Here is a 25283-nt window from a genome sequence, read left to right as displayed (position 1 = left end):
AGAATTAATTTGACATAGACCTAAACATAACTAAATTGAAACACTGTTAATTTTCTAATCACGTGGGGCAAGTGAAAAGTTTCTCCTTAGAGATTGAATTTGTGTTTTCTCTTTAGGTAGCTATAATTATAAAAGGTTCGCTATTATCATAGAACAACAGTACGTGCTGATAATTTAAGAAACACTATATTCAAAGCGTTCAATGCTGTTATCATGGCCAAATCATGGAACTTCTTTAAAAAAAGGTTTCCAAATATTACGATATTAAATAATATGTTTACTTCGGACAGCCGATTAAAAGGAAGACGTTGATTGAAAAGTTCCAATATGAGAGAACGCACGGAAATCTTGTGGAATAAAGCTAGTTCAAAACATAAAAAATGGGGTATAGGTCCATCCATATAAAAAAGTTTCTAAATACTTTATTAAAGGATTCCGTTTGATTTCTCTTGAAGAGTTATCGGACGTCAACCGATTTTTTTAGAAACAAATAATGAGCAGTGGAAATTCTACAGAGCAGAAATGCAATTGCTGTCCCATGATGTAAGAACTAATATTGGAAATGTTGCAGTTATAATGTTGTCGAATCATTTCAACTAACATAACTGAACAGAAGAAAATTCAAGTAACAAGAATAAAATGTTCTTTGTTTACATGTTACTTATGTTATTGTTCATTGGGACGCCTTAACAAATGCTAAAGGTAATAGAAATCGTGAATGTAACTGTTAGTTTTTGAATTTATTGTTCAAAACGCATGTTATACTAGTACTAAATTGCGATAGTTGGTTCAACGTATTTTCTAGCAAAGTGTTCCACTTGTAATGGTGCATAAAGATGACTATGCAGTAAAAAAATAATCTGGAATATTTAGGCAATGCATTTTTATGTTAAAAACATCGTTTGTTTTGCTTAAATCTAGGTGGCTCATTTTGCCCCGCCTCTTCATCTTGTAAATAATGTATTGTTTTTCAATAATTTTGTTTACGAACAGATCTAATTTCTCTCACGAACTGTTCATCAGAAATTTCAATGGATTAGTAAAATTTCCCTCCCCATGGTTATGCGACCTTGCCGCGATGGGAGGGCACAATCCATTAGCCCATTAGGCGTAACCTGTAGTGGTGATATCATATTTTGGCATTTTTGCTTAAAGCCGCGTCATTTTTTTAATGGCATAGACGCAATAATATCTCGGATGTGATCCAACGGACGTTCTGCGTTGTTGATAGCGTTGATGCCAATTTCAAATAATTAATCTATTCGAAGTGGACATTAATACTATTCGCGACGATCAGTTTGCCTTTTGCTAACCAGAATGATCCGTAGCCACTCTTACTATTAGCTAGCTAGATACATCGTTATCATATACGACGTAGGGAATATAACTCTGAGGAAACGATTGATGCAATGTTCAAAGTCACCACTATGACTGAAGCAGTCCAAGTAGGTGTAAAATTTACAAATCAAATTGTTATTGGATTGCGTTTTTCTAATGGATCCAAATAATAATTTAAATATTTTAAATTGGAATGCTCGTTCTCTGAATGGTAAAGAACCGAAACGTATTTAAAACCTGGATCTAAACTCAAAAGAGATCCTAACTTTTTTGTTTATCGTAATGATCGACTTGATGGGGCATGATGGGGAGTTGCAATCATCATTCATAGGCGTATAAAACATCAACTGTTTTCGTCATTTGAAACTAAAGTTTTTGAAACTTTAGTTGTTTCTGTTGAAACACAGTTTGGTAAATATACTTTCATAGCTGCCTATTTGTCTTTTCAATGCTCTGGACAGCAAGTTAATTTACTCCAAACTGACTTGCGAAAATTTACTCGCAATAAGTCAAACAATTTTGTCCTTGATGACTTTAATGCCAAACATCGGTCATGGAATAATTCTCAAAGTAATTCCAACGGCAGAATTTTATTTGATGAATGCTCTTCAGGATATTTCTCAATTCAATACCCTGATAGCCCTACATGTTTTTCCTCTTCTAGAAATCCTTCTACGATTGATTTGGTCTTAACCGACTCTAGCCATCTTTGTAGCCAATTAGTTACTCATGCTGATTTTGATTCTGATCATGTCCCTGTTACATTTCAAATATCCCATGAAGCAATTCTCAATCCTATCAGCTCCACTTTCAATTATTTTCGAGCCGACTGGAATATATATGAAACATTTATTGACTCTAATCTTGATGTTAATATTCCCTTACCAACAAAACTTGATATTGACAATGCTCTTGAAACAAATTCCATTGTTGAAGCCAGGAGCATTGCAATTCCAAAATGTGAAGTAAATTTTGAATCCGTGATTATAGACGATGATCTTAAACTTTTGATCCGTCTTGAAAACGTGAGGAGAAGGCAATTTCAACGCACTCGCGATCCTGCTATGAAAATTATATGGCAAGATTTGCAGAAAGAAATCAAGAAACGTTTTTCACAATTAATAAATAAAAATTTTGAAAATAAGATTTCTCAATTGGACCCTGGCTCTAAGCCCTTTTGGAAATTATCTAAAATCTTGAAAAAACCTCAGAAGCCAATACCGACATTGAAAGAGGAAAACAAATTATTACTAACTCATTGCGAAAAAAAACTCAAAAACTTGCTATGCAGTTTGAAAGTGCGCACAATTTTAATTTAGGACTTACTACCCAAGTAACAATGAAAGCTGAACAGCAAGAGTATTTGCTGAATATTGGCTGATCAATGGTGTACAAGGCTGAACACCGTGACAGCTGAACAATAATTTGAAGAAAAGCTTATTAAACACTCTTATTCAGTAGTATACTCAAAGCTGAATATTGAGTTGAACAAACTATTTTTCATCTACAGTTTAAACTTTTGTTCAGCCAACCTGAATGATATTGATTAAAGGTTATTTAAAGCTTTAATCAAATCAACAGCCATTGTCGAAAAATTGTTCACCTGTATGTTGATAAAAATATACATACCGAAATATATACCTACATTGGGTCGAACACTAAATTAATTATTATAAAACTGTTTCATCGAACAACAAAATTTTCACATCCCGAAGCAAACATGCTGTGAACGCACACGGGCCTATCGTTTGTCGAAAAAAATCCTGAATCCGGCATCGATGACCTTGTGCAACAACAAGATAGAACACTACACTCGATGACGCAGATTTCTTTGTAACATTTTTAATTAACTTCACGAAATCGAAATCATTACCAACTTGCGTTGACAACTATTGAATAGCAGATATTGAAAATTACCGAGGATTCTATTTTGAAACAAAAATCACAGCACACTTTGACAACGAACTCAAGTGTTTTTGCATAGCGCTGTTATCACTTCTTCAGCCTCAATGCAGCCTCTAAAATAGCCCTTATTCAGACAAAACAATATGTTAGTCCCTTGCTGTTGATGATGTTCACACAGTCTCATGTGGAGCAGATATCAAGGTAAGTGGTTCTAAATCAGCGGATCCCATTTCAAATCTCAATGGCACATATTTACTAATCTTCATCTTGCCATCTGTTCTAAAAATAGAATTATGGTTATTGAAAGAGGCCTGAATAAGCACATGCTAGACCTTTATTCAGCCTTCTATATAGCTTCAATTAAGCTTAAGGCTGAATAAAATCGCCAGAATTAGATGTTTAACAGCTGAACAACAGTGAATGCAGGCTATGAACAGCTTTTGTTCAAACAAAGGCTGAATTGAATTAGCCATAAAAGCGTTTGAGTAGCTTCAATTGGAAATCAAGTTACTCAGGACTTCGAAAATATTCTCAATCAAGAGAACGTTTTCGAAAATGCCTGGAATACTGATTTGGAAGAAGTGAGAACTATTATTAAAAAATTCAAAAATATGAAAGCTCCTGGCGATGATGGAATTTTCTACATCCTCATCAAGAAACTTCCAGAAAGTAGCTTATCATTTTTAGTTGATATATTCAACAAATGTTTTCAATTAGCATATTTTCCTGACAAATGGAAAAATGCTAAGGTTGTTCCAATTTTAAAACCAGACAAAAATCCTGCAGAAGCTTTTGGCTATCGTCCAATCAGTTTGCTTTCCTCCATCAGTAAACTTTTTGAAAAGGTCATTTTGAACAGAATGATGGTCCACATCAACGAAAATTCAATTTATGCCAATGAACAGTTCGGATTCCGCCATGGACATTCGAACCACTCATCAACTTTTACGTGTAACAAATTTGATCCGTTCCAACAAATCTGAAAGCCTCTACTGGTCTTGCTCTTCTAGACATAGAAAAAGCATTCGACAGTGTTTGGCATGAAGGTTTGATCGTAAAATTTAAAAACTTTAATTTTCCAACATATGTACTATGTTAGAATAATTCAATGTTATCTGTCAAACAGTGTTGATAGACTCACACTCAAAATCTCAATCAATACGCTCTCCCGTGAGAGCAAACTCATTAGAGATCTGCTTCGCAAATCTCAGGCTTGAGATTTTGATGCAAAATCAACTCAATCAACTCAAACCGTAAAAAATGATTCAGTCGCAAAACCCGGCAAAAATTCGTGAAACCCGAATGTTGTTGTTTACGTTAGAAAGGATTAACATAATTTTACCAGACTAACAAGAAATTATTGCCGTGTGTGAGTAAACTGTGGAAATACGAGACAATGAGTTAAAAAGGTGAGCCAACTCATCCATGATTTTTTGACTGCTGAGTTGCATGATTGACAACTCACACATGAAAAATCTCAAGCGTGAGTTGTGATAAATTGAGTTTTTCACAACACTGCTGTCAAATAGTACACTTCAGGTTAATTATCAGATTTCCAGGTCTGAAAGACTTCCTGTAAGAGCAGGTGTTCCTGCAGCATTTTGGGATCAATATTATACAATATTTTCACATCTGATTTACCTGAGTTACCTCTTACTTTTACTTTTACTTTTGCTGGCGCTACGTCCTTCAAGACATGACCTGCGTCACAATGTTACGCCAACTAACTCGGTCCATGGCTGCTAACCTCCAATTCCTCGATCGCCCCACACTTCCAAGATCCTGCTCCACTTGGTCAAACCACCTAGCTCGTTGCGCTCCCCTTCGTCTTGTACCGGCCGGATTTGAGTTGAACACCATTTTTGCGGGATTGTTGTCCGGCATTCTCACAACGTGTCCCGCCCATCGTACCCTTCCAGCTTTGGCGACTTTCGTGATACTGGGTTCACCGTAGAGTTGCGCAAGCTCGTGGTTCATTCTTCTCCTCCATACGCCGTTCTCACATACTCCGCCGAAGATCGTCCTAAGCACACGTCGTTCAAAAACTCCTAGCGCTTGCAGGTCCTCTTCGAGCATTGTCCACGTCTCATGCCCGTAGAGGATTACCGGTCTTATTAGCGTCTTGTACATGGTACACTTAGTACGGAAGTGAAGTTTACCAGATCGCAAGGTCTTGTGGAGTCCATAGTAAGCACGACTTCCGGCGATGATACGTCTTCGAATTTCTCTGCTGCAGTTGTTATCCGACGTTATCAATGATCCGAGGTAGACGAATTCGTCCACCACCTCGAACTCATCCCCGTCGATCGTCACGCGTCTGCCTATGCGAGCTCTATCGCGCTCGGTTCCTCCAGCCAGCAGATATTTCGTCTTCGACGTATTTACCTTCAATCCAACCCGATCTGCTTCACGTTTCAGCCTGGTATACTGTTCAGCAACCACCTGGAACGTTCTTCCGACAATGTCCACGTCGTCAGCGAAACAAATGAACTGGCTGGATTTATTGAAGATCGTGCCCCGCATGTTGAAGCCCGCCCGTTTCATAACACCTTCAAGCGCAATATTGAACAGGAGGCAGGAAAGACCATCGCCTTGTCGAAGTCCTTTGCGTGTTTCAAACGGGTCCGATAAAGCACCCGATATCTTCACACAGCACTGTACACTATCCATCGTAGCTTTGATCAGTCTAGTCAGTTTCCCGGGAAAACCGTTCTCGTCCATAATCTTCCATAGCTCTTCGCGTTCGATGGCATCATAGGCCGCATTGAAATCGATGAATAGGTGGTGTGTAGGGACTTGGTATTCGAGACACTTTTGGAGGATCTGCCGCAACATAAAGATTTGGTCTGTCGTCGATCGACCGTCCACAAATCCGGCTTGATAACTTCCAACAAATCTGCTTGCCAGTGGCGATAGACGGCGGAAGATGATCTGGGAAAGCACTTTATAGGCTGCATTAAGAATGGTGATCGCTCGATAGTTCTCACATTCTAACTTGTCACCCTTTTTGTATATTTGGTATATTATTAAGTGACCTGAGTTACCTCAGGGATGTCAAAAATCCTTGTTTGCTGATGACACAGGCCTCTCCGCCAAAGGACGAAGCCTGCGTGCCATCTGTAGTCGATTGCAAAAAAGTTTGGATATTTTTTCTTCATACTTGCAGAAATGGAAGATTTCTCCTAATGCTTCCAAAACTCAACTAATAATATTCCCACATAAACCAAAAGCTCTTTATTTGAAACCTTCAAGTAGACATGTTGTCACGATGAGAGGGATTCCAATAAATTGGTCAGATGAAGTTAAGTATCTAGGGCTCATGCTAGATAAGAATTTAACTTTCAAAAATCACATTGAGGGCATTCAAGCCAAGTGTAATAAATATGTAAAATGTCTCTATCCCCTTATTAATAGAAAATCAAAACTTTGTCTTAAGAACAAACTTTTGATATTCAAACAAATTTTCAGGCCAGCCATGCTGTATGCTGTACCAATATGGACTAGCTGTTGTAAAACCAGGAAGAAAGCTCTGCAGAGAATTTGAAATAAAATTTTGAAAATGATTCTGAGGCTTCCACCCTGGTATAGTACCAATGAGTTACATAGAATATCCAATGTTGAAACATTGGAACAAATGTCAAATAAAATAATAAATAATTTCAGGCAAAAATCGTTACAATCTTCTATTGCCACGATTAATGCGTTATATGTTTAGGTTAAGTTAGGTTAAGTATATTTAAAGTGTTTTTTTTTTCTCTTATAAGCAGGTGAAATCAACTCACCTGTAAAAAATCTGTACTGCTACGGCAAATGAAATGTAATATGTTGTTAACAAAATGTTAATGAAATCTTAAATTTGTTTTGCCAAATTAGGATGATAGTGTTGTCTAATAACACAGAACACCTAGATATAAGAAATGAATGTAATATTTGGTATGATACTAATAAAGAATTAAAAAAACTCTGAGGAAAATGACTAGTAGATTCACTGAGTAGAAATAAGTGGCGACAATCTTATTTTATTATAGTTTTTACATTATCATAACAAAAGCATACCTCTTTTGTAACAATGGTATAAACAATCTAATTCCAGCTTCATTTTCGCAAAATTTACAAGTAGAAAGTTTGAGCGTTGTGAAGCATTGCATTTGCCACCGAAAAGTGAGTCTTGTAATAGAAGCCTAAGGTAACTTTACTCTTAAATATTCACTATAATAATGACTATTAAAAGTAAGACGCTGAGATCGATCATTGGGGTACACTTGCTAGTTTCGAGAAATTGTTGAACATACAAGGAAAGTGACTTTTTTTTAAGGATATATGAACGTAATTACCAATAAACACTTTTAACAACAAAAAAACGAAATTAACTAGAACTACTACTAAACAGCCAATTTTGTTAAGACTTGACGACAATTGACATTTAAGATTCTAATCTTACGTAAAAGACAGGAGTAATCAAAATAGCACTTAAATGACAAATTATTCAAAACCATTTCGACTAGACAGTATTAGTAATGACATTACTATTTCAAACAAATTCTGATGGAGCTGCTGATTTTCACAATGCTTCGTTTTCTCAGAACCAAGGTAATATGGATATTTTTCAAGAACTATCACGTCACAATACGAATAAAAACCAGTGTTCATGTGGGCACCATAGCCTAGTCCGTCTGAGTATTGGTCCTGCTAAAGGGGAAACTTGGCAAAAGCCAGACCGAGGGTTCAGCCTTGACAAGTTAAACTGTCAGGCAGCTCCAACTGAATACCAAACAAAAAAAAAGTTTCAATGGATTGGTAAAATTTACCAGAATTATTGATATAATTGTCTTATAGGCTTAATTAAAATATGCCAAAATTATAAGCTTTTCATGACGAAGGACAAATTTGTACATTTTTGTAAATATCTTGATGGGTAATCGTAGAGAATATAGTTGCATAATTGCAGAGAATATGATTGCATAATCTTTGAATTGTTTACTTTGAACCACACACTTATGATCTATGAATATCGGGTAGATTTAATTGAGATTTATGTTTCAACAAATTGAACTCTAAGAATCGATATTTCGAGTTATCTAGTAGTAGCAATAGGGGATAAAATGATCTGAAAATGTCTTTAATTACAACACAAAGTCAGATATAAGAAAAAAAATCGAACTTAAGGAAATAAATAACCTTTCTATTAGAATGGAATTGAGATTTATGGACATCAGCGATGCACCCGGAAAATTTCTGTGGAGGGCGTTTTGCATAGATGAAATCTTGGGGAAATCAGGGTTGGAAATGACTGGCCGTATTGGAAATAACAACTTCAGAAGCCTCTTAGCTGATTTAAATCTAACAGGACATGAGAGTTTGTTTCCTTATTTGAACACATCATCAACACATCACATATTACTACAAATATCACTTTGGAAGTATAATTTGTGATATTTTACAAGCTTTCTAAGTAATCATCTCATGATTTTTTTAGATAACCTTCATTAAACCAATCTGAAATTTTTTTAAGATTCAGGAATTCCATTAAAGTTCGTTTAATTTTTCAAGAAAAGTAAGTTCCCAGAAATTTATCCATTGTTTCTTCCATTGATTTCTTTAGGACTTTCTTTAACATTCTCGTTTGGAGCATTTTCAAGAATGCAAAATTCCTGCATGAAATCCTCCATTTTTTTTTTGATTTCCCAAGAAATTCAATCATTATTCAAGGGATGTATCCAGAAAAATGTCAAGAACATTTATCAGATTTTTTGGAGAAAATTTTGAAAAAATCCGTAGGGAATTTCTAAAGAAAATTTTATAGTAATCTCTGATGGAACTTGTGTAAGTCTAAGTATGCCTTAATGAATTCCTATGACGATCTCTGAACTATTTCCTGTATTCTTGATGAAATTCTTTCCAGGATTTTCTCAATAAATTTCTAAAGATGACTGAAAAAAAAAATCGAAAATCTAAATTATGTCCCACAAGATTTTTTGAATAAATTCTGACAGAATCCCTGAGAAAATGTATATACGAATAATCAGACCAATAACTGTATTAATTGACGTAGTATTAACTGGTGTGGGACCTCAAATAAAGTTGTGAAGAATCCATAAAGATTTTGAAATTTTATTTAAAGAAAAAAAATGCTTGAACTGCAGCAATAATATTTTAATGAAATGCTGAAGAAATGCCGATTTTTTGAGCAATTCCTTAAAGTAATCCCAGATGAATTTAAAAAAAAAAACCTCTTGAAAATGTCTTGTATGGAAGAAAAAAAATGACGTAGGAATTCATGTAAGGTTTCTAGCAATAATGCCGGAACGATTTTTTTTTAAATTTTTGGAATAAAGTTTTGTGGAAGGACTCCTATAGGATCTTTGGAAAATCTGCTAGAAGTAACAACTAAAAAAACATATGGAGGAAATCATGGGATAATCGTTAGTATCCATCCATGTGAAAATTAATGGAGGTTGTAGCTTTGGAAGGATTTTCTAGACCAAATTCTAGAGAGATTCCTCTAAGCATTCGTTGAAAAATAGCCGATAGCATCCCTGGAGAAATTCCTAAAAGTATTCAAGAAGGAATCTCTCTCTCAACCATCTTACATATGCTCATGAACAAGAACTAAATGGAACTGAGAAATTTACTTGCATTTGCCATCTTGGCAATCCTAGGTTCTACTATATTGGTTAAATATTTTTTATGTTGAATAAATAAAGATTACTATGAAATAAAAAGACAACGTTTTGATAGCGGCGCAACCGAAAAATTTTTCGATTGAAGAGATGTTGTGTCACAAAAATGGCATATTCTACCATGTAATAATAATTCAAAAAAAAATCCCTGATTGTGGCCGAAATTCCCTGAGAATTCCAGGTTTTTTCCAGGACTTTGGGGCAAGTGTGCCATAGGGGCAAGTGTGCCACCCCAGCTTTTTATAAAAACTACAATATATATTTTCTCTTTGAGCTTAACAATATGTTCCCTTATAATTCATAATACAATGATCAAAATATGATGAAAATTGCTCTATTTTTCACGTATTTACATCGACTTGTGCAAATGCAACCAAATTTGAGTGGATTTTTATAAGATTTCGTTGTTTCTAAATAGCATGGTGAAGGGTAAATTATAAACAGATTTTTCTAACGTACTGCAAATCGTTAAACTATTCAAATGTATAAGTTATTGTGGCATTTGAACGAAAAAAATATTAAGTTTTACAATCGAAATTCAGTTTGGTTGAAATGTATACTTATTGGGGCAAGTGTGCCACCTATTAAGTAAACAAAAATTGATGGGGTGAAATTTATAAAAATGTGAACATCATCAGCAGAATCATAATAATAAACCAAAATGAGGCACCATTAGTAGTTTCTAAAGTATAGTAGGGGAATAACTGACATTTTTCCCCCCAAAGTGATTTTTTCTCAAAATATTCAATAATAACATGTTTTTCGGCTTATTAAGTACCGTTTTACATATCTATATCACTATTTTACCGTTATTTAGTGCTGATCTAGTTTAATATTATACATATTCGCCGTCATGTAAGGGTAAAACATATATTGCATTAAATGAAGACAAAAATAACCATTTTAGTTATACGAATTGAGTAATAGGGAATTACGCATGTTTTGAACCTAGTTATAAAATATCCCCTTATAACGGTAAACTTAAAATTATTTTTTAAATTATCGATTAGCGTCTGCTCTGTAAGTAATATTAATAGGAAATAAAAAAAACCATTTCAAGTAGAATTACATGCGATGTTCATTCGGTGGCCGTCTTGCCCCATATGGGTGGCACACTTGCCCCAGTGTAGAAAAATCGATTATTTTGGATGACATTTGAGAAGCTCCAAAACTAATACTTTTTGAAATTATTTTCTATTTAAAAGGCACAGTGGTTATGAAAAGATGTGAAACTAACATCATGAGGCTAAATTAGTGGATTTTATAAGCTTTAGGCAAAGTTAGACAACAATTTGCTTAAGGTGGCACACTTGCCCCAAATTCCACTAATAAAATTCCCTGATAATTCCAGGTTTTCCAGGTTTTTCCAGGTAGTAGACACCCTGTAGATAAAAAAACCGAATTTAGTACTATACCATTTAATTCCAATAGAGTTTTATCCTTTGACAGATACGCGTATTTCGACCTCAACTGAAGGCGGCCTTACAGTTGAGGTCGAAATACGCGTATCTGTCAAAGGATACAAACTCTAGTGGAATTAAATGGTATAGTACTAAATTCGGTTTTTTCATCTACTTAATCATTATGATGTTTGGCAAATAATTGTTCATAAATAATAATAGGGAGTAAAATGTGAGCAGTTTCATACAACTGGGTTTACCTGGTTCACAAATTAATATTACATTGAGAACTCCATAATTCTTTTATAACGTAAATGTATCGTAAGTGAACACATTAAATTGGAGGAACGGAAATACGCTCTTCTCAAACGCATTGGAAGTCTTTTAATTTTTAAACAAAGCACTGGCCTACAATGATTGTGAATAGACAAAGTATTTTGTTTGAAGTTGGGAGCATTTTCGAAAATAAACGTTTTGATTGTTTTTACTATTGTTCTAAAGAGTCGTCAATTCAAAGTATTTCTTTTCTACAGCAGACATGCTCTTTATTAGCCGTATAATAGCCCTATAAGGCCAAAATGGCGCATTAGTGGGTTATTACAAACGCTTCTATAAAAATGGCTGATGCGCAATATACATGTACCTAATATACATGTACCTGATCTACAATCTACATACTCCTAAAACTAAAAATTCAAACCCCCCCAGAACGATTTTATGGGTATCACACTGTCCAGAAAATTTAAACAATAATCGTAGTGAATTCCAGTATTTTGTTCATGAAAATATTTGGCTTATTATATGAAGTTGAGGGTTGATCAATAATTTGCTATATTGTTCAAACGGTTCAATTTGAACTAAGACGTTTTTCAGGCTTGTTTTGTTCGTTTTGAATTGCCACTGTATTATTGAACTTATTATCTCATTTTCATTAAGAAAATCTACGAGACAGTATTCTAACGAATAAGGGAATGTACCGTAAATTCGGGTGTAATTGATCAGAAGGGTGAAATTGATCATCGTATCACACGATTTTATTTATTCGTAATGGAGCACAAATATCAATGAAAGCTGCAGTAAATGAACGTTGCTTGTCATAATGCTTGTCGTAACTATTGTCGAATTGTGTGTTGTGAAGGTTTTTACGTTAAAGAATGTTTATTACTATGAAAATATTGTAAAATTTCAAAAACATGCACACCTATGTATGAACTTCTATTTATAAGCAAGATTTGAACATGGTATAAACCTGAAAGTTTGTGAGGATGCTTGAGATATATCCCTAAACCAGATTTCATCACCAAAATTCGTACCAATTAGCTCATATGGTTGAAATAATTGAATTTCTGTTTGATATCATTGAATACCTTAGGAAACTGCATACATTTAGGCGTTTTCCGCGTAATTCTTGAAATTAAACTATTCGTTATTTATATAAATATTGCATTGTTAAGAATTTGACAAGCATATTCGGATTCAGGGAGCTCAAATTTATCATATAGAGTAGTTTTGAAAACTATCAATAATGGCATTGACAAGTGATCAATTTCACCCCGAAATGAGATCCTCTGATTTTTTATTTTAGAGATATTTGTTAACACTAAAATGACATTTGTTAGAAAATGTCGGTACACAAGCCGATGAGGCTCACTTTTGTACTTGTTTTCCTGCATTTAGTTGTTTGGAATGGTTAATATTATAGAAAACAGACTAGAAAAACCGTGAAAAATGATCAATTTCACCCGAAATTACGGTACCTATTACCTACCGAACTATCAAAATGATAATTCAACAGAATTTACTTTAATAATTAGGATCGGGATGTGCGCGCACGCACGTCCCAGCTACCAAAAATTTCGCATACGAGTTATCCACATGAGGGATAATCGCAGGGGTCAACCCGTCCGAAGTGCAATGGAAGTGTCTCACCCTGGGGGAACCGCCTTCGTGATCACGGTAACCCCTATGCCAGGTAAGTATGCTTTATCGAGCGCTCGCTTCTCCACCAAACCGTCGGCGAACGCGCTACACTAGCGATGTGGTCTACCCGGTTTTGCAACGAAGCACGTGCTTTGCTTTGCTTTCTCTCTGTCTCTTCTCTGCTCACAACAAGAGCAACAACAAGAGAAGACGAGGACGACACACGAAATTCCAATTCTATGTTGTCTCTTCTATTCTATATACCTACTTGTCCGTGTTGGTTGACTGGCTGTTGGTCACATTATTCGGCTGAATTGGCAATCAGTTTCAAGAGGATTAAGCTTCTGCTTCATTTGGCTTTATATTCACCATAGGCAATAAAGCTTTATCATGGTGGAAAATAATGGAAAATTTGTGTTGCTTTGTACGACAACATGAATATCGCTGTGAAAATGACAATAAAATAGGTGTGTAAGAAAAATTATATACATATATGTTATAATTATAATTATAATTTGTCGACTGAAGTCGCGTACCTGAGACTGACCATTGATCAAAAGCTTTTCTTCCGAACCCGTGGTAAAAATGAGAACAAAATTGAGAAAGCGCTCGTGCTATCTGTACCGTGATAAATCACAATAGCAATATGATAGGACCCTTTAACACTTTAAATTTAATTTTTATGTTCATATTTTGTGTTTGTTTTCATATGTGGTCATTAAGTGATACAAGTTTAAATTTTTCAACCTTTGTCGCTTTGTTCATACCTCTGATACCTGTTTTCTGATTCTGTGTTTGTGTGTCTGTTGACATAATTTTGCATATCATATTTGATTTTAATCTTAATCTAAACATTTGTTATCATAGTTGACCAGCACTCAGAGCGGTTGCTCTGAAATCGTTTCTTCGACTCACTCATTCATTCTCCACACTGAAAACAAGCTCGATCAACTTGTTTCACATGTGATTTTCCACTAATTGTAAAACACATCAATCGATGGTGTAAAACCAGTAGCTATCAACAATAAAAATTTAATTGTGAAACACGTTAATTTACAATTTAATTGCATGATTTAATAATTCCGGCACAAATCCCCCCCATGCTTTTCCTAAAAATAGCATGTTTCTTAACATGTTACACGTGATTAGCTAATGTGAGTCCTTGTTAATTTTTATAACTTACTTGATCTAAACATTTGTTACTCTGTACCAGCGACACGGATGAGCGGATGTCTGAAGCAGCGGCATTTGCGTTAAAGCAGTCAATCGTTTCTTCGACGCGCTCATTAATTCTCCACATGAGATTGGAAGAAAAGCTTTTGATCAATGGTCAGTCCCAGATACACGAATTCAATTTATAAATTTGTATCATTTTGCTAATACTACCTACTTAATTCATGTTCTCACTGCGATATTAATGTTGTGCTACACCATCACAATTTTTCAGAAGCAGAAGCTTCTTGAGGTTTTCCTTCTACCTGTACTCCAAACTTCATTCACTTAGTCAAACTGATTGCCAATTCAGCCGAATAATGTGGTGACCAACAGCAAGCCAACCAACACAGAACACGAGACAAAATTGAATTGAAATTTCGTGTGTCATTCTCGTCTTTACTTTTCTTCTCTCGTTGTTGTTCTTGATGTGAGCATAGAGAAGAGACAGAGAGAAAACAAAGCACGTGCTTCGTTGCAAAGCCGGGTAGACAACATCGCTAGTGTAGCGCGTTCGCCGACGGTTTGGTGGAGAAGCGAGTGCTCGACAAAGCATACTTACCTGGCATAGGGGTTACCGTGATCACGAAGGTGGTTCCCCCAGGGTGAGACCCTTCCATTGCACTTCGGACGGGTTGACCCCTGCGATTATCCCTCATGTGGATAACTCGTATGCGAAATTTTTGGTAGCCGGGACGTGCGTACGCGCACATCCCGATCCTAAATGTGAAATTGAAGTCTTAAGAATTATCATTGCGACAGTTCGGTATGTAATAGGTACATAAACTTTCTCTTATTTGTTAGAATACTGTCTCGTAGATTCCCTTAACAAAAATGCTTGAAAGCGTTGAAAATTTTGTGGTGCTCCTTTTCAGTTTTGCTGCAAACGAAGTTGTCGTCCCGAAACGTGTCCACTCCTTCGAGTTCGGCAACCATGCTGTTCATCAACTGCTGGAAGGCCCCGGGAGCGGATTTTACTCCTGGTGCTTTTAGCCGGTTGAAACGGAACAGACCTCGATGAGTGTTGATTGTGAGAAGCTGCTTTGAGTCATCGTCAACTTCCACCTGCAGATATGATAAGCATCACTCAGGTCGATGACGCTGAAATACCGGCACCCACTGAGTTTGGTGAAGATGTCATCAGGAACCGGTAGCGGGTAGTGGTTGGGCTCCACGCTCCATGGCAGCATTCAGTCCGGTTGAATAATCAGCACAGATTAGAACTTTACCTCCTGGCTTCTTCACTACGACGATCGGAGCCGCCCACTGGGAGAACTCCACTGGCGTGATGATTCGCAGCGATTGAAGTATGTCCAGCTCCGCATCAATCTTCGTCATGGACGTGGAAGGAACTGGGCACATCGGCTTAAAAACGGGTTTGGCATCGGGCTTGAGATAGAGTCCGACCTTTCATCTTTTTGCAGTGTCCGAGGCCCGAGAAGTGTTCAATTCGGAAAGATTTGTACCGTTGGATTTGATTGACTTCACCAGCGGCAACGTGGATCTGGTTGCAGATTGCAGAAAGTGGGGTGTCCCACGGCTTGAACAGTTCGATACAGTCCAGATCGAACAGGTTGATGCGTTTGTTGATTTTGGTGACTCCTCCGAACTTGATTGGCTATCGGAGCTCACCAAGTTGGTGAAGAGCGTCACCCGACGCAGTCCGGGCAGTCCGTGTCGTGGGAGTCAGCGTTGGCGAGCCCAGGTTCTTTTTCCACTGCTTCTTTGAGACGATGGTGGTGTCTGACGCGGTGTCCAACTGCAGAGTGATTTGAGATCCTTCTTGAAGTGCAGCTGACCTGGTTGATGGAAAAAAAAATCCGTTCACATTCTTCTTCTTCTTGAGTGCTGCCTTCAAAGTGTATGTAGGCACGGCTCGTTACAGAGCCCAAGAAACCACGGTTCTTATAGCAATTCATTTTTTTTTATGGAAAAGCTTTAAAGCTAAAAGTATAATATAATTGTAATACTTAGATTGCTTGATAAATAGGTAACAATACTCACAATTCTGTGACTCGTACTCAACCTTTTCAACGTCCTTACAACCGTCCTGTGATATTTTATAGTCATAGTCGTAGTTATAGTCGTAGGCATAGTCATAAGTTTACTCACAATCCGTACTTGTAAAATGTAGTTTAGATTTAAGTTCAATCAATTAAATAGAGTTTAACTACAGACAAACAGACCTAACACACAAATTATTTTCATCGTACAGCAGAATTGCGCCCAATTGGGTCCTAAAATTTTTATTGAAATCTTGTTTTTATCTAATAACACGAAAAGGCATGTTACTGTAACTACTTTAGCATTTTTTCCCGCTCAAATATTGGCTATATCATGTTTAAACTTTAATTTAAAAAAATTGGTCCATAAATGAACCTTGACACTTTTGATCATGTTTGACGTTCGCTTAGTCGACAAAAACACCACAGGAGTTTTATTTCGACCACTGGGGTTGTTCCTATCTGACATTTCGTAAGGGACACGGAAAACAAAATACACCCAAAATTTGAGTTAAAGCCAAGGGATGTGACAAAATCTAAAAAAATGTTTTTTGGGCTTAAACCAGCGGAAAACATTAGAAAATTGAGTAACCATGTGTTTTTGGCCTAAACTTAAGCGTTTGGCACTCAAATTGGGACAGGGCTTTAGGACCCTATTAAAATATTTTGTAGTTGGCCGACTGGCCACTCGTGACGCTCGCATCACTTTTGTTCGAGTTTGACGTTTGGCCACCTAGTTCACGGTTGGTCAAATGAAGTATTTTTAGCATTGGGCGTAAATGCGATTTCAATGACAAATTCAACTGCATGCCTTTCAGATCACACGTATAGCTCATCAACAATCTTCTACTTTACTCATACTAGCAGAAATAAGTTGAAGTTGACAGGCTAGCCGTCAGATTTGCAGCTTCCCTGTGGGTATTTTTGCTACATCTCCAACGGGTGTAACGCCACCCGGTACATTAACATAAAAAAATTTGTCAAGGCATTCTTTCAGAAATTTTCGTGGCATATTTCTAAAGCAAATCCGAGAGTAACCTCTGATAAAACATGTATGAATTCTTAAGTCGTTTCTGATAAATAAGAGTAGAAGAACTCTTGACAAAACATTAGAAAATTTTCTAGATTAAATTCTAAGATAATTGAAAAACAAAAACAAACCAATTTTGAATCTCTGTAGAGGAACTCCTTGAAAAACGAAATCTCTAAGAAATTGTGTAAGAATGAACGGAGGATTTTTTTGAAAAAAAAAATGTCATCAAAGAAGCCAAAAAAACAAACTACAAAGCAAGCTTGCTCACAACCGTTTAGCCCAACTGTTACGGATTGGGATACAATCAAAAGCAAAATTGTCATGACAATCGCAAAGCACAACATTGTTGCAAACTTTTCAACTTGCGATTGATCATATATTTTAAAAACATAATCAAATTTATTTTATGGATGCTGTTCAATAATGTGTCAAAGTTTACTACCACAGAGAAAGTTCTCCAAAATTGCAATGCGAAGCCCAGAAAATTGCTGCGTACGTGTTGAACGATCTTTGTCATAGTCTGTTCAAGTGGTGATAAACTGATGTAGCGGAATGAAATTGTTGCAACAAGAATAGGAGATGACAATGTCTTTGTTGCTGCGTGTTGGATGACAATTGATTCACTGAACTGGTGTGGAACTTTAAATTAACTTATAAAAATTCTATGTTTTTTTTTACAAATTTATTGAGAAATGTTTGGAAGAACTGCAATAATACTTGGATGGAATGTTGGGGAAATCCCAAGAAAAAAAATCTAGAGACACAGGTCGAATTCCAGGATTTATTTGAAATGATCTCTAATAATCATTCGCGGAATTTTTGTAACATTTAATTGGAGTAAATGCAGACAAAATGGCGTAGAAATTCATGTCCGATTCTTGAAAAAAATACCTGTACAAATTTAATTAAAAACTTACGAATTAACCTTTACGAGTCTTCTTGGAAGAAATTCTAAAAGACAACTAACACCGTCTTCAGCCAAAGGCTGCACAGACTGAACAATCACGAACATTAGGCAACGGACAACACGGAACACCCAGTAGCCCAGTGATGAATTTTTCGTTTGACGAAAAGTTTCCACCGACTGGAGCGGGAATCGAACCCACACCCCATGACACAATACGACTAAACGACTGACGCCGCTAACCGCATGGCCACGAAGCCTACTGTGTGGGAATCTTTGGACTACTATTCTGTGGGAATCTTTGGAAGATTAGAATAACAGCTGGATAATTCGGTTGAAGAGTTAGTGAAAAATATCTGGAGGAACTCTTACACTGAGGCAAAAATACTTAGTAATTTCTTAAGGAATAATTATGATTTGGCGCCACAACGATTATTGTTGAAATTTTTAAGTTTTACTTATGATTTTGGTGAAGAATTTCAGTAATAAATTTCATAAGTCAATCAATGAAATTCCTTAATTCGAACTATTAATCGATAACATTATTCGCCTTTTATTTCAGGCGAGCTCAAAAATTGACATGTTTTGATAACATGTGATCTGCTGTCGATTAAGTTTTACCCAACATCGAATGCGGAGTAGTTCTTCTAGCGATTGCTATGATAATTATGTCAAGTAATTGTTGTTAAAGAATTCAAAGCTCTCACTTATGGAACTTATGATCCCATTTTCGAAATGTTTAACCGTGCAATGAAACCATAATTTGGCTGATTCGCTTATAAGTCATGATTTATGGAAAACCTAAGTATTTTTGCCTCAGTGTAGAATACTCTTTGGAAAAAAAATCCAAAGTAGGGTAAGTGTACCAATTATGGACATAGTGGTTCCCTATTTCGCCATACGTAATTACTTTAATGTTTTCAAATTATGAAAAAAATTGTGTTTTGTAGTACTTAGATTTAAGATATATCTTGATGTTGAAACATTCAAAAATACTTGAAACACAGACAAACAGACGTCACACTCTTACCGATGTCCATCGACCACCTTTTTAACGGCCGTTTCAAATATATGGTAGGTGGCCAATCCACCACCCGCAGCGCTCGCATCGTTTTTGTTCGCGTTTGACGTTTACACACTACCGCCGTCTGTTGGTCCATCGGCCAAACACACAGATTTTAGCATTGGGCGTACATGTCCTCGTGACTATGATTTTTATCGCGATTTGTTCTAAGTGTTACGTCTGTTTGTCTGTGCTTGAAATGTGAAAGTTATCAAAATATCACATATGGCCAAATAGGGAACCACTAAGGCCATAACTGGTACACTTTCCCTAATCGCTGAGAAAATTACTGGAGGTAATAACGTTGAAGTGTTCAAGAATTTCCTGGAGTAAATTCTTGAGACATTCCTTTAAGCTTTCATTTTTGGATGAATTGGTAGAGGCATCTCTTGAAAAATTTCTGGAGAGAATCCTGTATTAGTCCGTGAAAGTATTTCAGATGAAATATCTGGAGAAACCATGAGGATAAATTTTGAAACTTTTTCTCGAGGTATATGTGAAAAAATTCTTGAATATTTAGTTGAATAGTCTCGTAACAGTCTCTGAAAGCTTCTCGAGACACTGTAGAATTTTGCATCAGAATGCACTACAAGCAAGATAAGGAAAATAGATCGTTTGGTTAAAATAAAGATATTAAAGACCTTTCATCAAAAATAGAGACTTTAGAGATTTACATAAAAATAGAGATCAAGTCTCTAAAGAGAAACCAACACCAGCCCTAGATATGTGAATCCTTTACTGATAAAGTGGGTTATAGATACGCGTCGGTCCACCCAAGAATTTCGAAATATCTCCGGAACCAGATGACCAATGATTGAAATCGACACAAATTCTAAAAGTTAGAGTTTTTTGAGAACTTGTGAATAATTGGTGCGAAAATATTGAAAAACAGTAGAGTAGTAGAGGTGTTAATGACGTGTAGGGATCATATCTATTTTTAATTTATACGCTTTTGAATAAGTTACTTCATCGGGCTTAAACTATCCTCAATATGAATTCCTTCTAAGATTACTTAAGGAATTATTCCAAAAAATCTAAGGAAAATCACTCAAGGAATATTTTGCAAAGAATTTTTCTAGAAATGTCTCCAGAATAATGAGAATTATTTTTTGGACTGCTATTGAAGCAATTAAAAAACGAATCGGGAGGTACTCCAGAAGGAAATTATAGAGCAACATCTGATGAAACTTCATTAAGTTCGTAAGTAACCCTCTGTGCCCCCTACAAGATTCCAGAAGTGGACTCTTGAGGAATTCTTGGAGGATTACAAAGATAAATAGATAAGAACAATGAAAAAAAATCAATAGATTCGCTGGAAAGGAATTCCTTGAAAACTATCGGACAAAATCCCTGAAGAAAATTGTGTTAGAATAATCGGAGGAATGATTACTGTCATATTATCTGATGTGAACCCTTAAATGCACTTATTTAAAAGGCATTGAGATTTTAGTTGAAAAAATCAAAAGTTGTATAAAAAGTTGAAGAAATTCCTTAAGAAATTAACTGGACTAACTTTATGAGAAATACCACGACGAATTTTTCGAGGTATTCCATGAAGAGTACTGAACATATTTCTTTGAATAATACTTCAAAGAATTTGTGGAGCAATTCATGGGAGTAAATGTGGACGAATTCTTGAAAAAATCTTGAAGAATATTCCTGGAAGAATAACTGGGGAAATTAACGTAAGAATTCCTGTAGATTTTTCTGGAAAAATCCCTCTACGAATTCGTAAAATAATCTCGAATGATGCGTTGTGGATTTTTTTGGTAGAACAGTAACATAATAATTGGTCACAAATATATCTGGGAAATCCTAAAGTCTCTCGGAATTATTTTCATGTGGAAATTACAGAAGGTAGAAGCATTAGAGTGCTCAAAGATTTTTTGGAGCAAATTCTGAACAAATTCCTCTAAGCATCCTTTGAAATGCCACTGGAAGAATTTCTGGGAGACTTGGTGGTGGAATCACTAGAAATTTCTGCATGGGTATGTTAGAAAAAATCTCTGTAGAAATGGCTAGAAGATTTCCGGAAGCTTTTCCTCTGAGATGGAATTCCTGAAGAACTTGTAAAGTAGTCAAGTGACGTAATAGTCTCTGAAGGCATCTTTGGAATAAATAGACTTTGCAATAGGATTCACTGCAAGAAGAAAAAAGAGACTATAAAGACCATTTTGATTAAATTAGAGACCTTTGAAGCCTTCCGTTAAAAATTGAGACTTTTTAGAGACGTGCATTAAAATAGAGATCATTTCTCTATATAAATTAATTCATAGAGTAACTGAAAAGTTCTCTAACACTAACGACAAATCCTGCTCTGCCCCTCACAGCCCCGCTCGTCGATCGACAGCGAACCGGAAGAGAAGCCCTCCCGATGCCGGTCCTGCTGGAGCCGACTGCTGTGCTGTAGCCGATTTCGCAAGGGCAACAAGGTGGTCCAACGCCACAAGATGCAGCCGGACCCGGCCGAGATGGAAACGGTCAAGTGTTGCTTCTGCTTCAAGCGGACGCGACCCAAGAAGCAGGAAAAACCAAAGAAGCCCAAGCCTAAGGTTAAGTCCAGGTAAGAGGGGTGGTCTACAGGGGAAGACGTCGGTTGGTATTGACCAAATCCTTGGTTTTCGTTACAGTTTCAACTGTCTGAGCTGTTGCATCATGTGCTGTCCGAAGAAGGGCGACAACGGAAGTCGGAGGACGAGCAACTTCAGCAAAAAGCAGAGTATAGCGCCGACGATACCTCCAGAGGTAAGCGATCACATTTGAGGAGTAAGGTTTGAGGATTTCATGTGAACGGTCATTTACAGGATCTCCGTCCGAAAATCGACATGTCCTTGGTGGAGCACTCATCCATGATGCGAGGCGCCATCCCAGTACTTCCAATTTGTTTGGCTTACTTTTGTTTGGTAAGTTGGCGTCAATATCTTAGGAATCGATCTGAACTTCTACATTTTGAATCCGAATTTCCCAGATTCTCAACGTTGTGATACCCGGCTCGGGGACCATCCTGTCCGGAGCGCTGTGTCTCTGCATTGGAAAGCCACGTTTTTCGCAGCACGACTCGATCAAGGGTCGCATCGGATCGTTCATCATCAACTGTATTGTGGGAGTGTCGCAGTGCTTCACCATCATCTTCTGCGTCGTCGGGTGGGGCTGGGCCATCTGGTGGGGAACCATTATGGTGCGATTGGCAAGTGAGTAACCCCAAGGAGAAGCCCGTATCGTGTATCTTAACAAGCTTGTCTTTTGTTCCAGAACAACACCAAAAGATTCTGGAGATGGAAGCTGCGCAGCAGGAAGGCGAAGAGCAGACGACCCTATCGCAACAAACGGGAGCTTCCAATCCACCCGTAGCACTGGTTTCACAAAATCACCGCCGAGACGTGGAAACGGGTCGATAAGTGAACCCCTCCAACCCCAACCTATGTAATTCCTAATCCTTACACCGCAATCCCACTTCCTACTAACCTGCACGAAACACCACCTTACCGAGTCTATCCACGGGAACGGGACCACATCCGCCCTCCCCCCAAGTGGATGAGTTGATCTGATTGAGCAAACATTTTTGTAACATATTTTTGAACGCGAAACAACTTGGTTGGAACCTGGTAACGATTGGCCAGAAGCAGAGCTTCGGCCGTCGGATTTTTTATGTAACTTTCTACTGTTGAGCTTACGGTGTAATGTACGTTTCCAGAACGCAGAGGACGAAACAGATGATGATTTGTTAGAAAGAATGGGAAAAATAAAGTTATGTCTTTTCACATTTTACATTGCAGAACATGGGGCAGATTCAGGATCTGATTTACTCCGAAAAGTCATTTAGACCGCCTAGTAAAGCGTACCCTCAAGTTTTGGTGCAAATAAAAAGCGCAAAGTAGAATTACGAAACTGAACAAATGATTGTTCCGATGAGGAGTGCCAGAGAGTAGCAGACTTGGAAATGCTGCCAGGAGAGAAGAAAGTAGTAGAGAAGAACTTTGAACTGCAAGAATCTCTTGAGGAATTCCTGTTCAAATCACTGAAGGATCTTCTGGAGCAATCTTTGTAATAATTCCTGGAGAAATATCTTGAAGAACTGAAGCAAGTATCCCAGAAGCAATGTAAGGAACAATCATACAGTATGGCCCATAAAAAAAATGCGAAAATTGTTTGAACGTGAATATAGCACCGACAAGCGTTATTTCCATTGTTTTTGATAGTGAATGTAATTTCTGATTATTGTAGTATTTTCTGACACAACTTAGCTATCCAGGACAATTTTTGTCATATTTTTCTTACTGTCCTAAATAATGTAATAAAGCAAATAAATTCAAAGGTTTTGTACGGCCAAAGCTAGAAACAGCGTCTGATTGTCGTATACTCTGGTGATAAACTTTCCACCTTAAAAAATCACACTTTATTGTTGAAAATTTTAGTTTGTTTGGTATCAGAGGATGGAGGAGTTCTTAGAGAACGTGTTTTCCATGATCACAATAAAACATTTTGCCAGGGTCATAGTTTTGAGGGCATTTGCGTCTTATACACTGAGGCAAAAAAACTTAATAGTTTCTTAAGGAATAATTATGATTTGGTGAAGAATTTCAGTAATGAATTTCATAAGTCAATTAATGAAATTCGGTAATAAACGCAATGATAATAACTCAAATCGAACTATCAATCGATAATGTTGTTCGACTTTTATTTCAGGCGTGCACAAAAATTGACATGTTTTGATAACATGTGATCTGTTTCCGATTAACTTGAGCCAACATCGAAAGCGGAGTAGTTCTTCTAGCGATTGCTATGATAAATATTTCAAGTAATTGTTGTTAAAGAATTCAAAGCTCTCACTTATGAAACTTAAGATCCCATTTTCGAAATGTTTAAGCGTGCAATGAAATCATAATTTGGTTCGTTCATAAGTCTTGATTTATGGAAAACCTAAGTATTTTTGCCTCAGTGTAGGTTTGATATGCCTTTATTTTTTGTTTAGGTTGAATAAAAAATAAATACGGAAGCATATAACAGATTTTTGAGGATGAAATTTGTTCCATCGGTTAGACAAAACTTATAGCATACTAGCTCATAGGTTTTAAGCAAAACGGAGCCGCTTATCACACTTATATGATGGTTCAATCAAAGCTCCCCAAAATGAGCCGTTTTTTCGAAAATATGTTTGAGTCTCCAATCACCCAGGTATAAACCAATTCTATCATTTGATATGGGCGTATGCTGGAGACAAGGCCTGTGAAAAATCCCACGTCATCGTTGATGTTTTAGAAGCTTCCATCACACAGATATTGAACTCGACGTCCGCATGATAAAATTTGAAGGTATGCTTCCAATTCCTCTCTGGTACGGTGAAAGTAACCGATAAAAATCATATCCAAAGCGAAAAACTGAGTCTAAATAGATTGAACAAAACAAGTAATGAATAATATTTATGTTTCATTAACTTTTACTTTGTAAAAACTACCATAAAACATGATATGACCATTTTCGCATTTTTTTTATGGGCCATACTGTAGGAAGTATGACTAGCGGAATTTCTGTAGGAATCCCTGGAGTATGTCCCAGATGAATTTTGGTGGAATCCTTGACGGGATCTTAGGAGAAATTTTGAAGGAATCTCTGGAAGCATACCTGACTGAAGGCATCTCTGGAGGAACAGCAGAAGATTTTTTTGAGTAATCGCGACATGAATGATTGAAGAAATTCTTAGTCCTAGATGAAACAAGGTCAAAAATATGGAGGATTACCAGGAGGAATCTATGAAGCGATTCATCGAAGAGTCCATGAAGAAATTTTTATTGGAATCTTTTGGATTTCAAATAAAAACTTTGAAA

The 25283-nt window shown here is 36.7% G+C and overlaps 1 protein-coding gene across 1 annotated transcript in view; it reads left to right on the top strand.

Annotated features, from left to right (window-relative positions):
* The window catches only part of LOC5577412 (protein stum), a 218157-nt gene extending 194921 nt beyond the window's left edge, over positions 1–23236 (top strand). Inside the window, exons 7-11 of the mRNA XM_021852101.1 lie at positions 21789–22021; positions 22089–22203; positions 22263–22361; positions 22427–22649; positions 22711–23236. Of these exons, the coding sequence (XP_021707793.1) occupies positions 21789–22021; positions 22089–22203; positions 22263–22361; positions 22427–22649; positions 22711–22856 (816 nt within the window). The 3' untranslated portion in view covers positions 22857–23236. The remainder of the gene's footprint in view (positions 1–21788; positions 22022–22088; positions 22204–22262; positions 22362–22426; positions 22650–22710) is intronic.
* Positions 23237–25283: the final 2047 nt, after the last annotated feature.

The sequence above is a fragment of the Aedes aegypti genome, chromosome 3 (assembly GCF_002204515.2).
Source record: "Aedes aegypti strain LVP_AGWG chromosome 3, AaegL5.0 Primary Assembly, whole genome shotgun sequence".
Lineage (NCBI taxonomy): Eukaryota > Metazoa > Arthropoda > Insecta > Diptera > Culicidae > Aedes > Aedes aegypti.
Note: the sequence above shows the minus strand (reverse complement) of the source record. Positions and strands in the feature narration are given on the sequence as shown.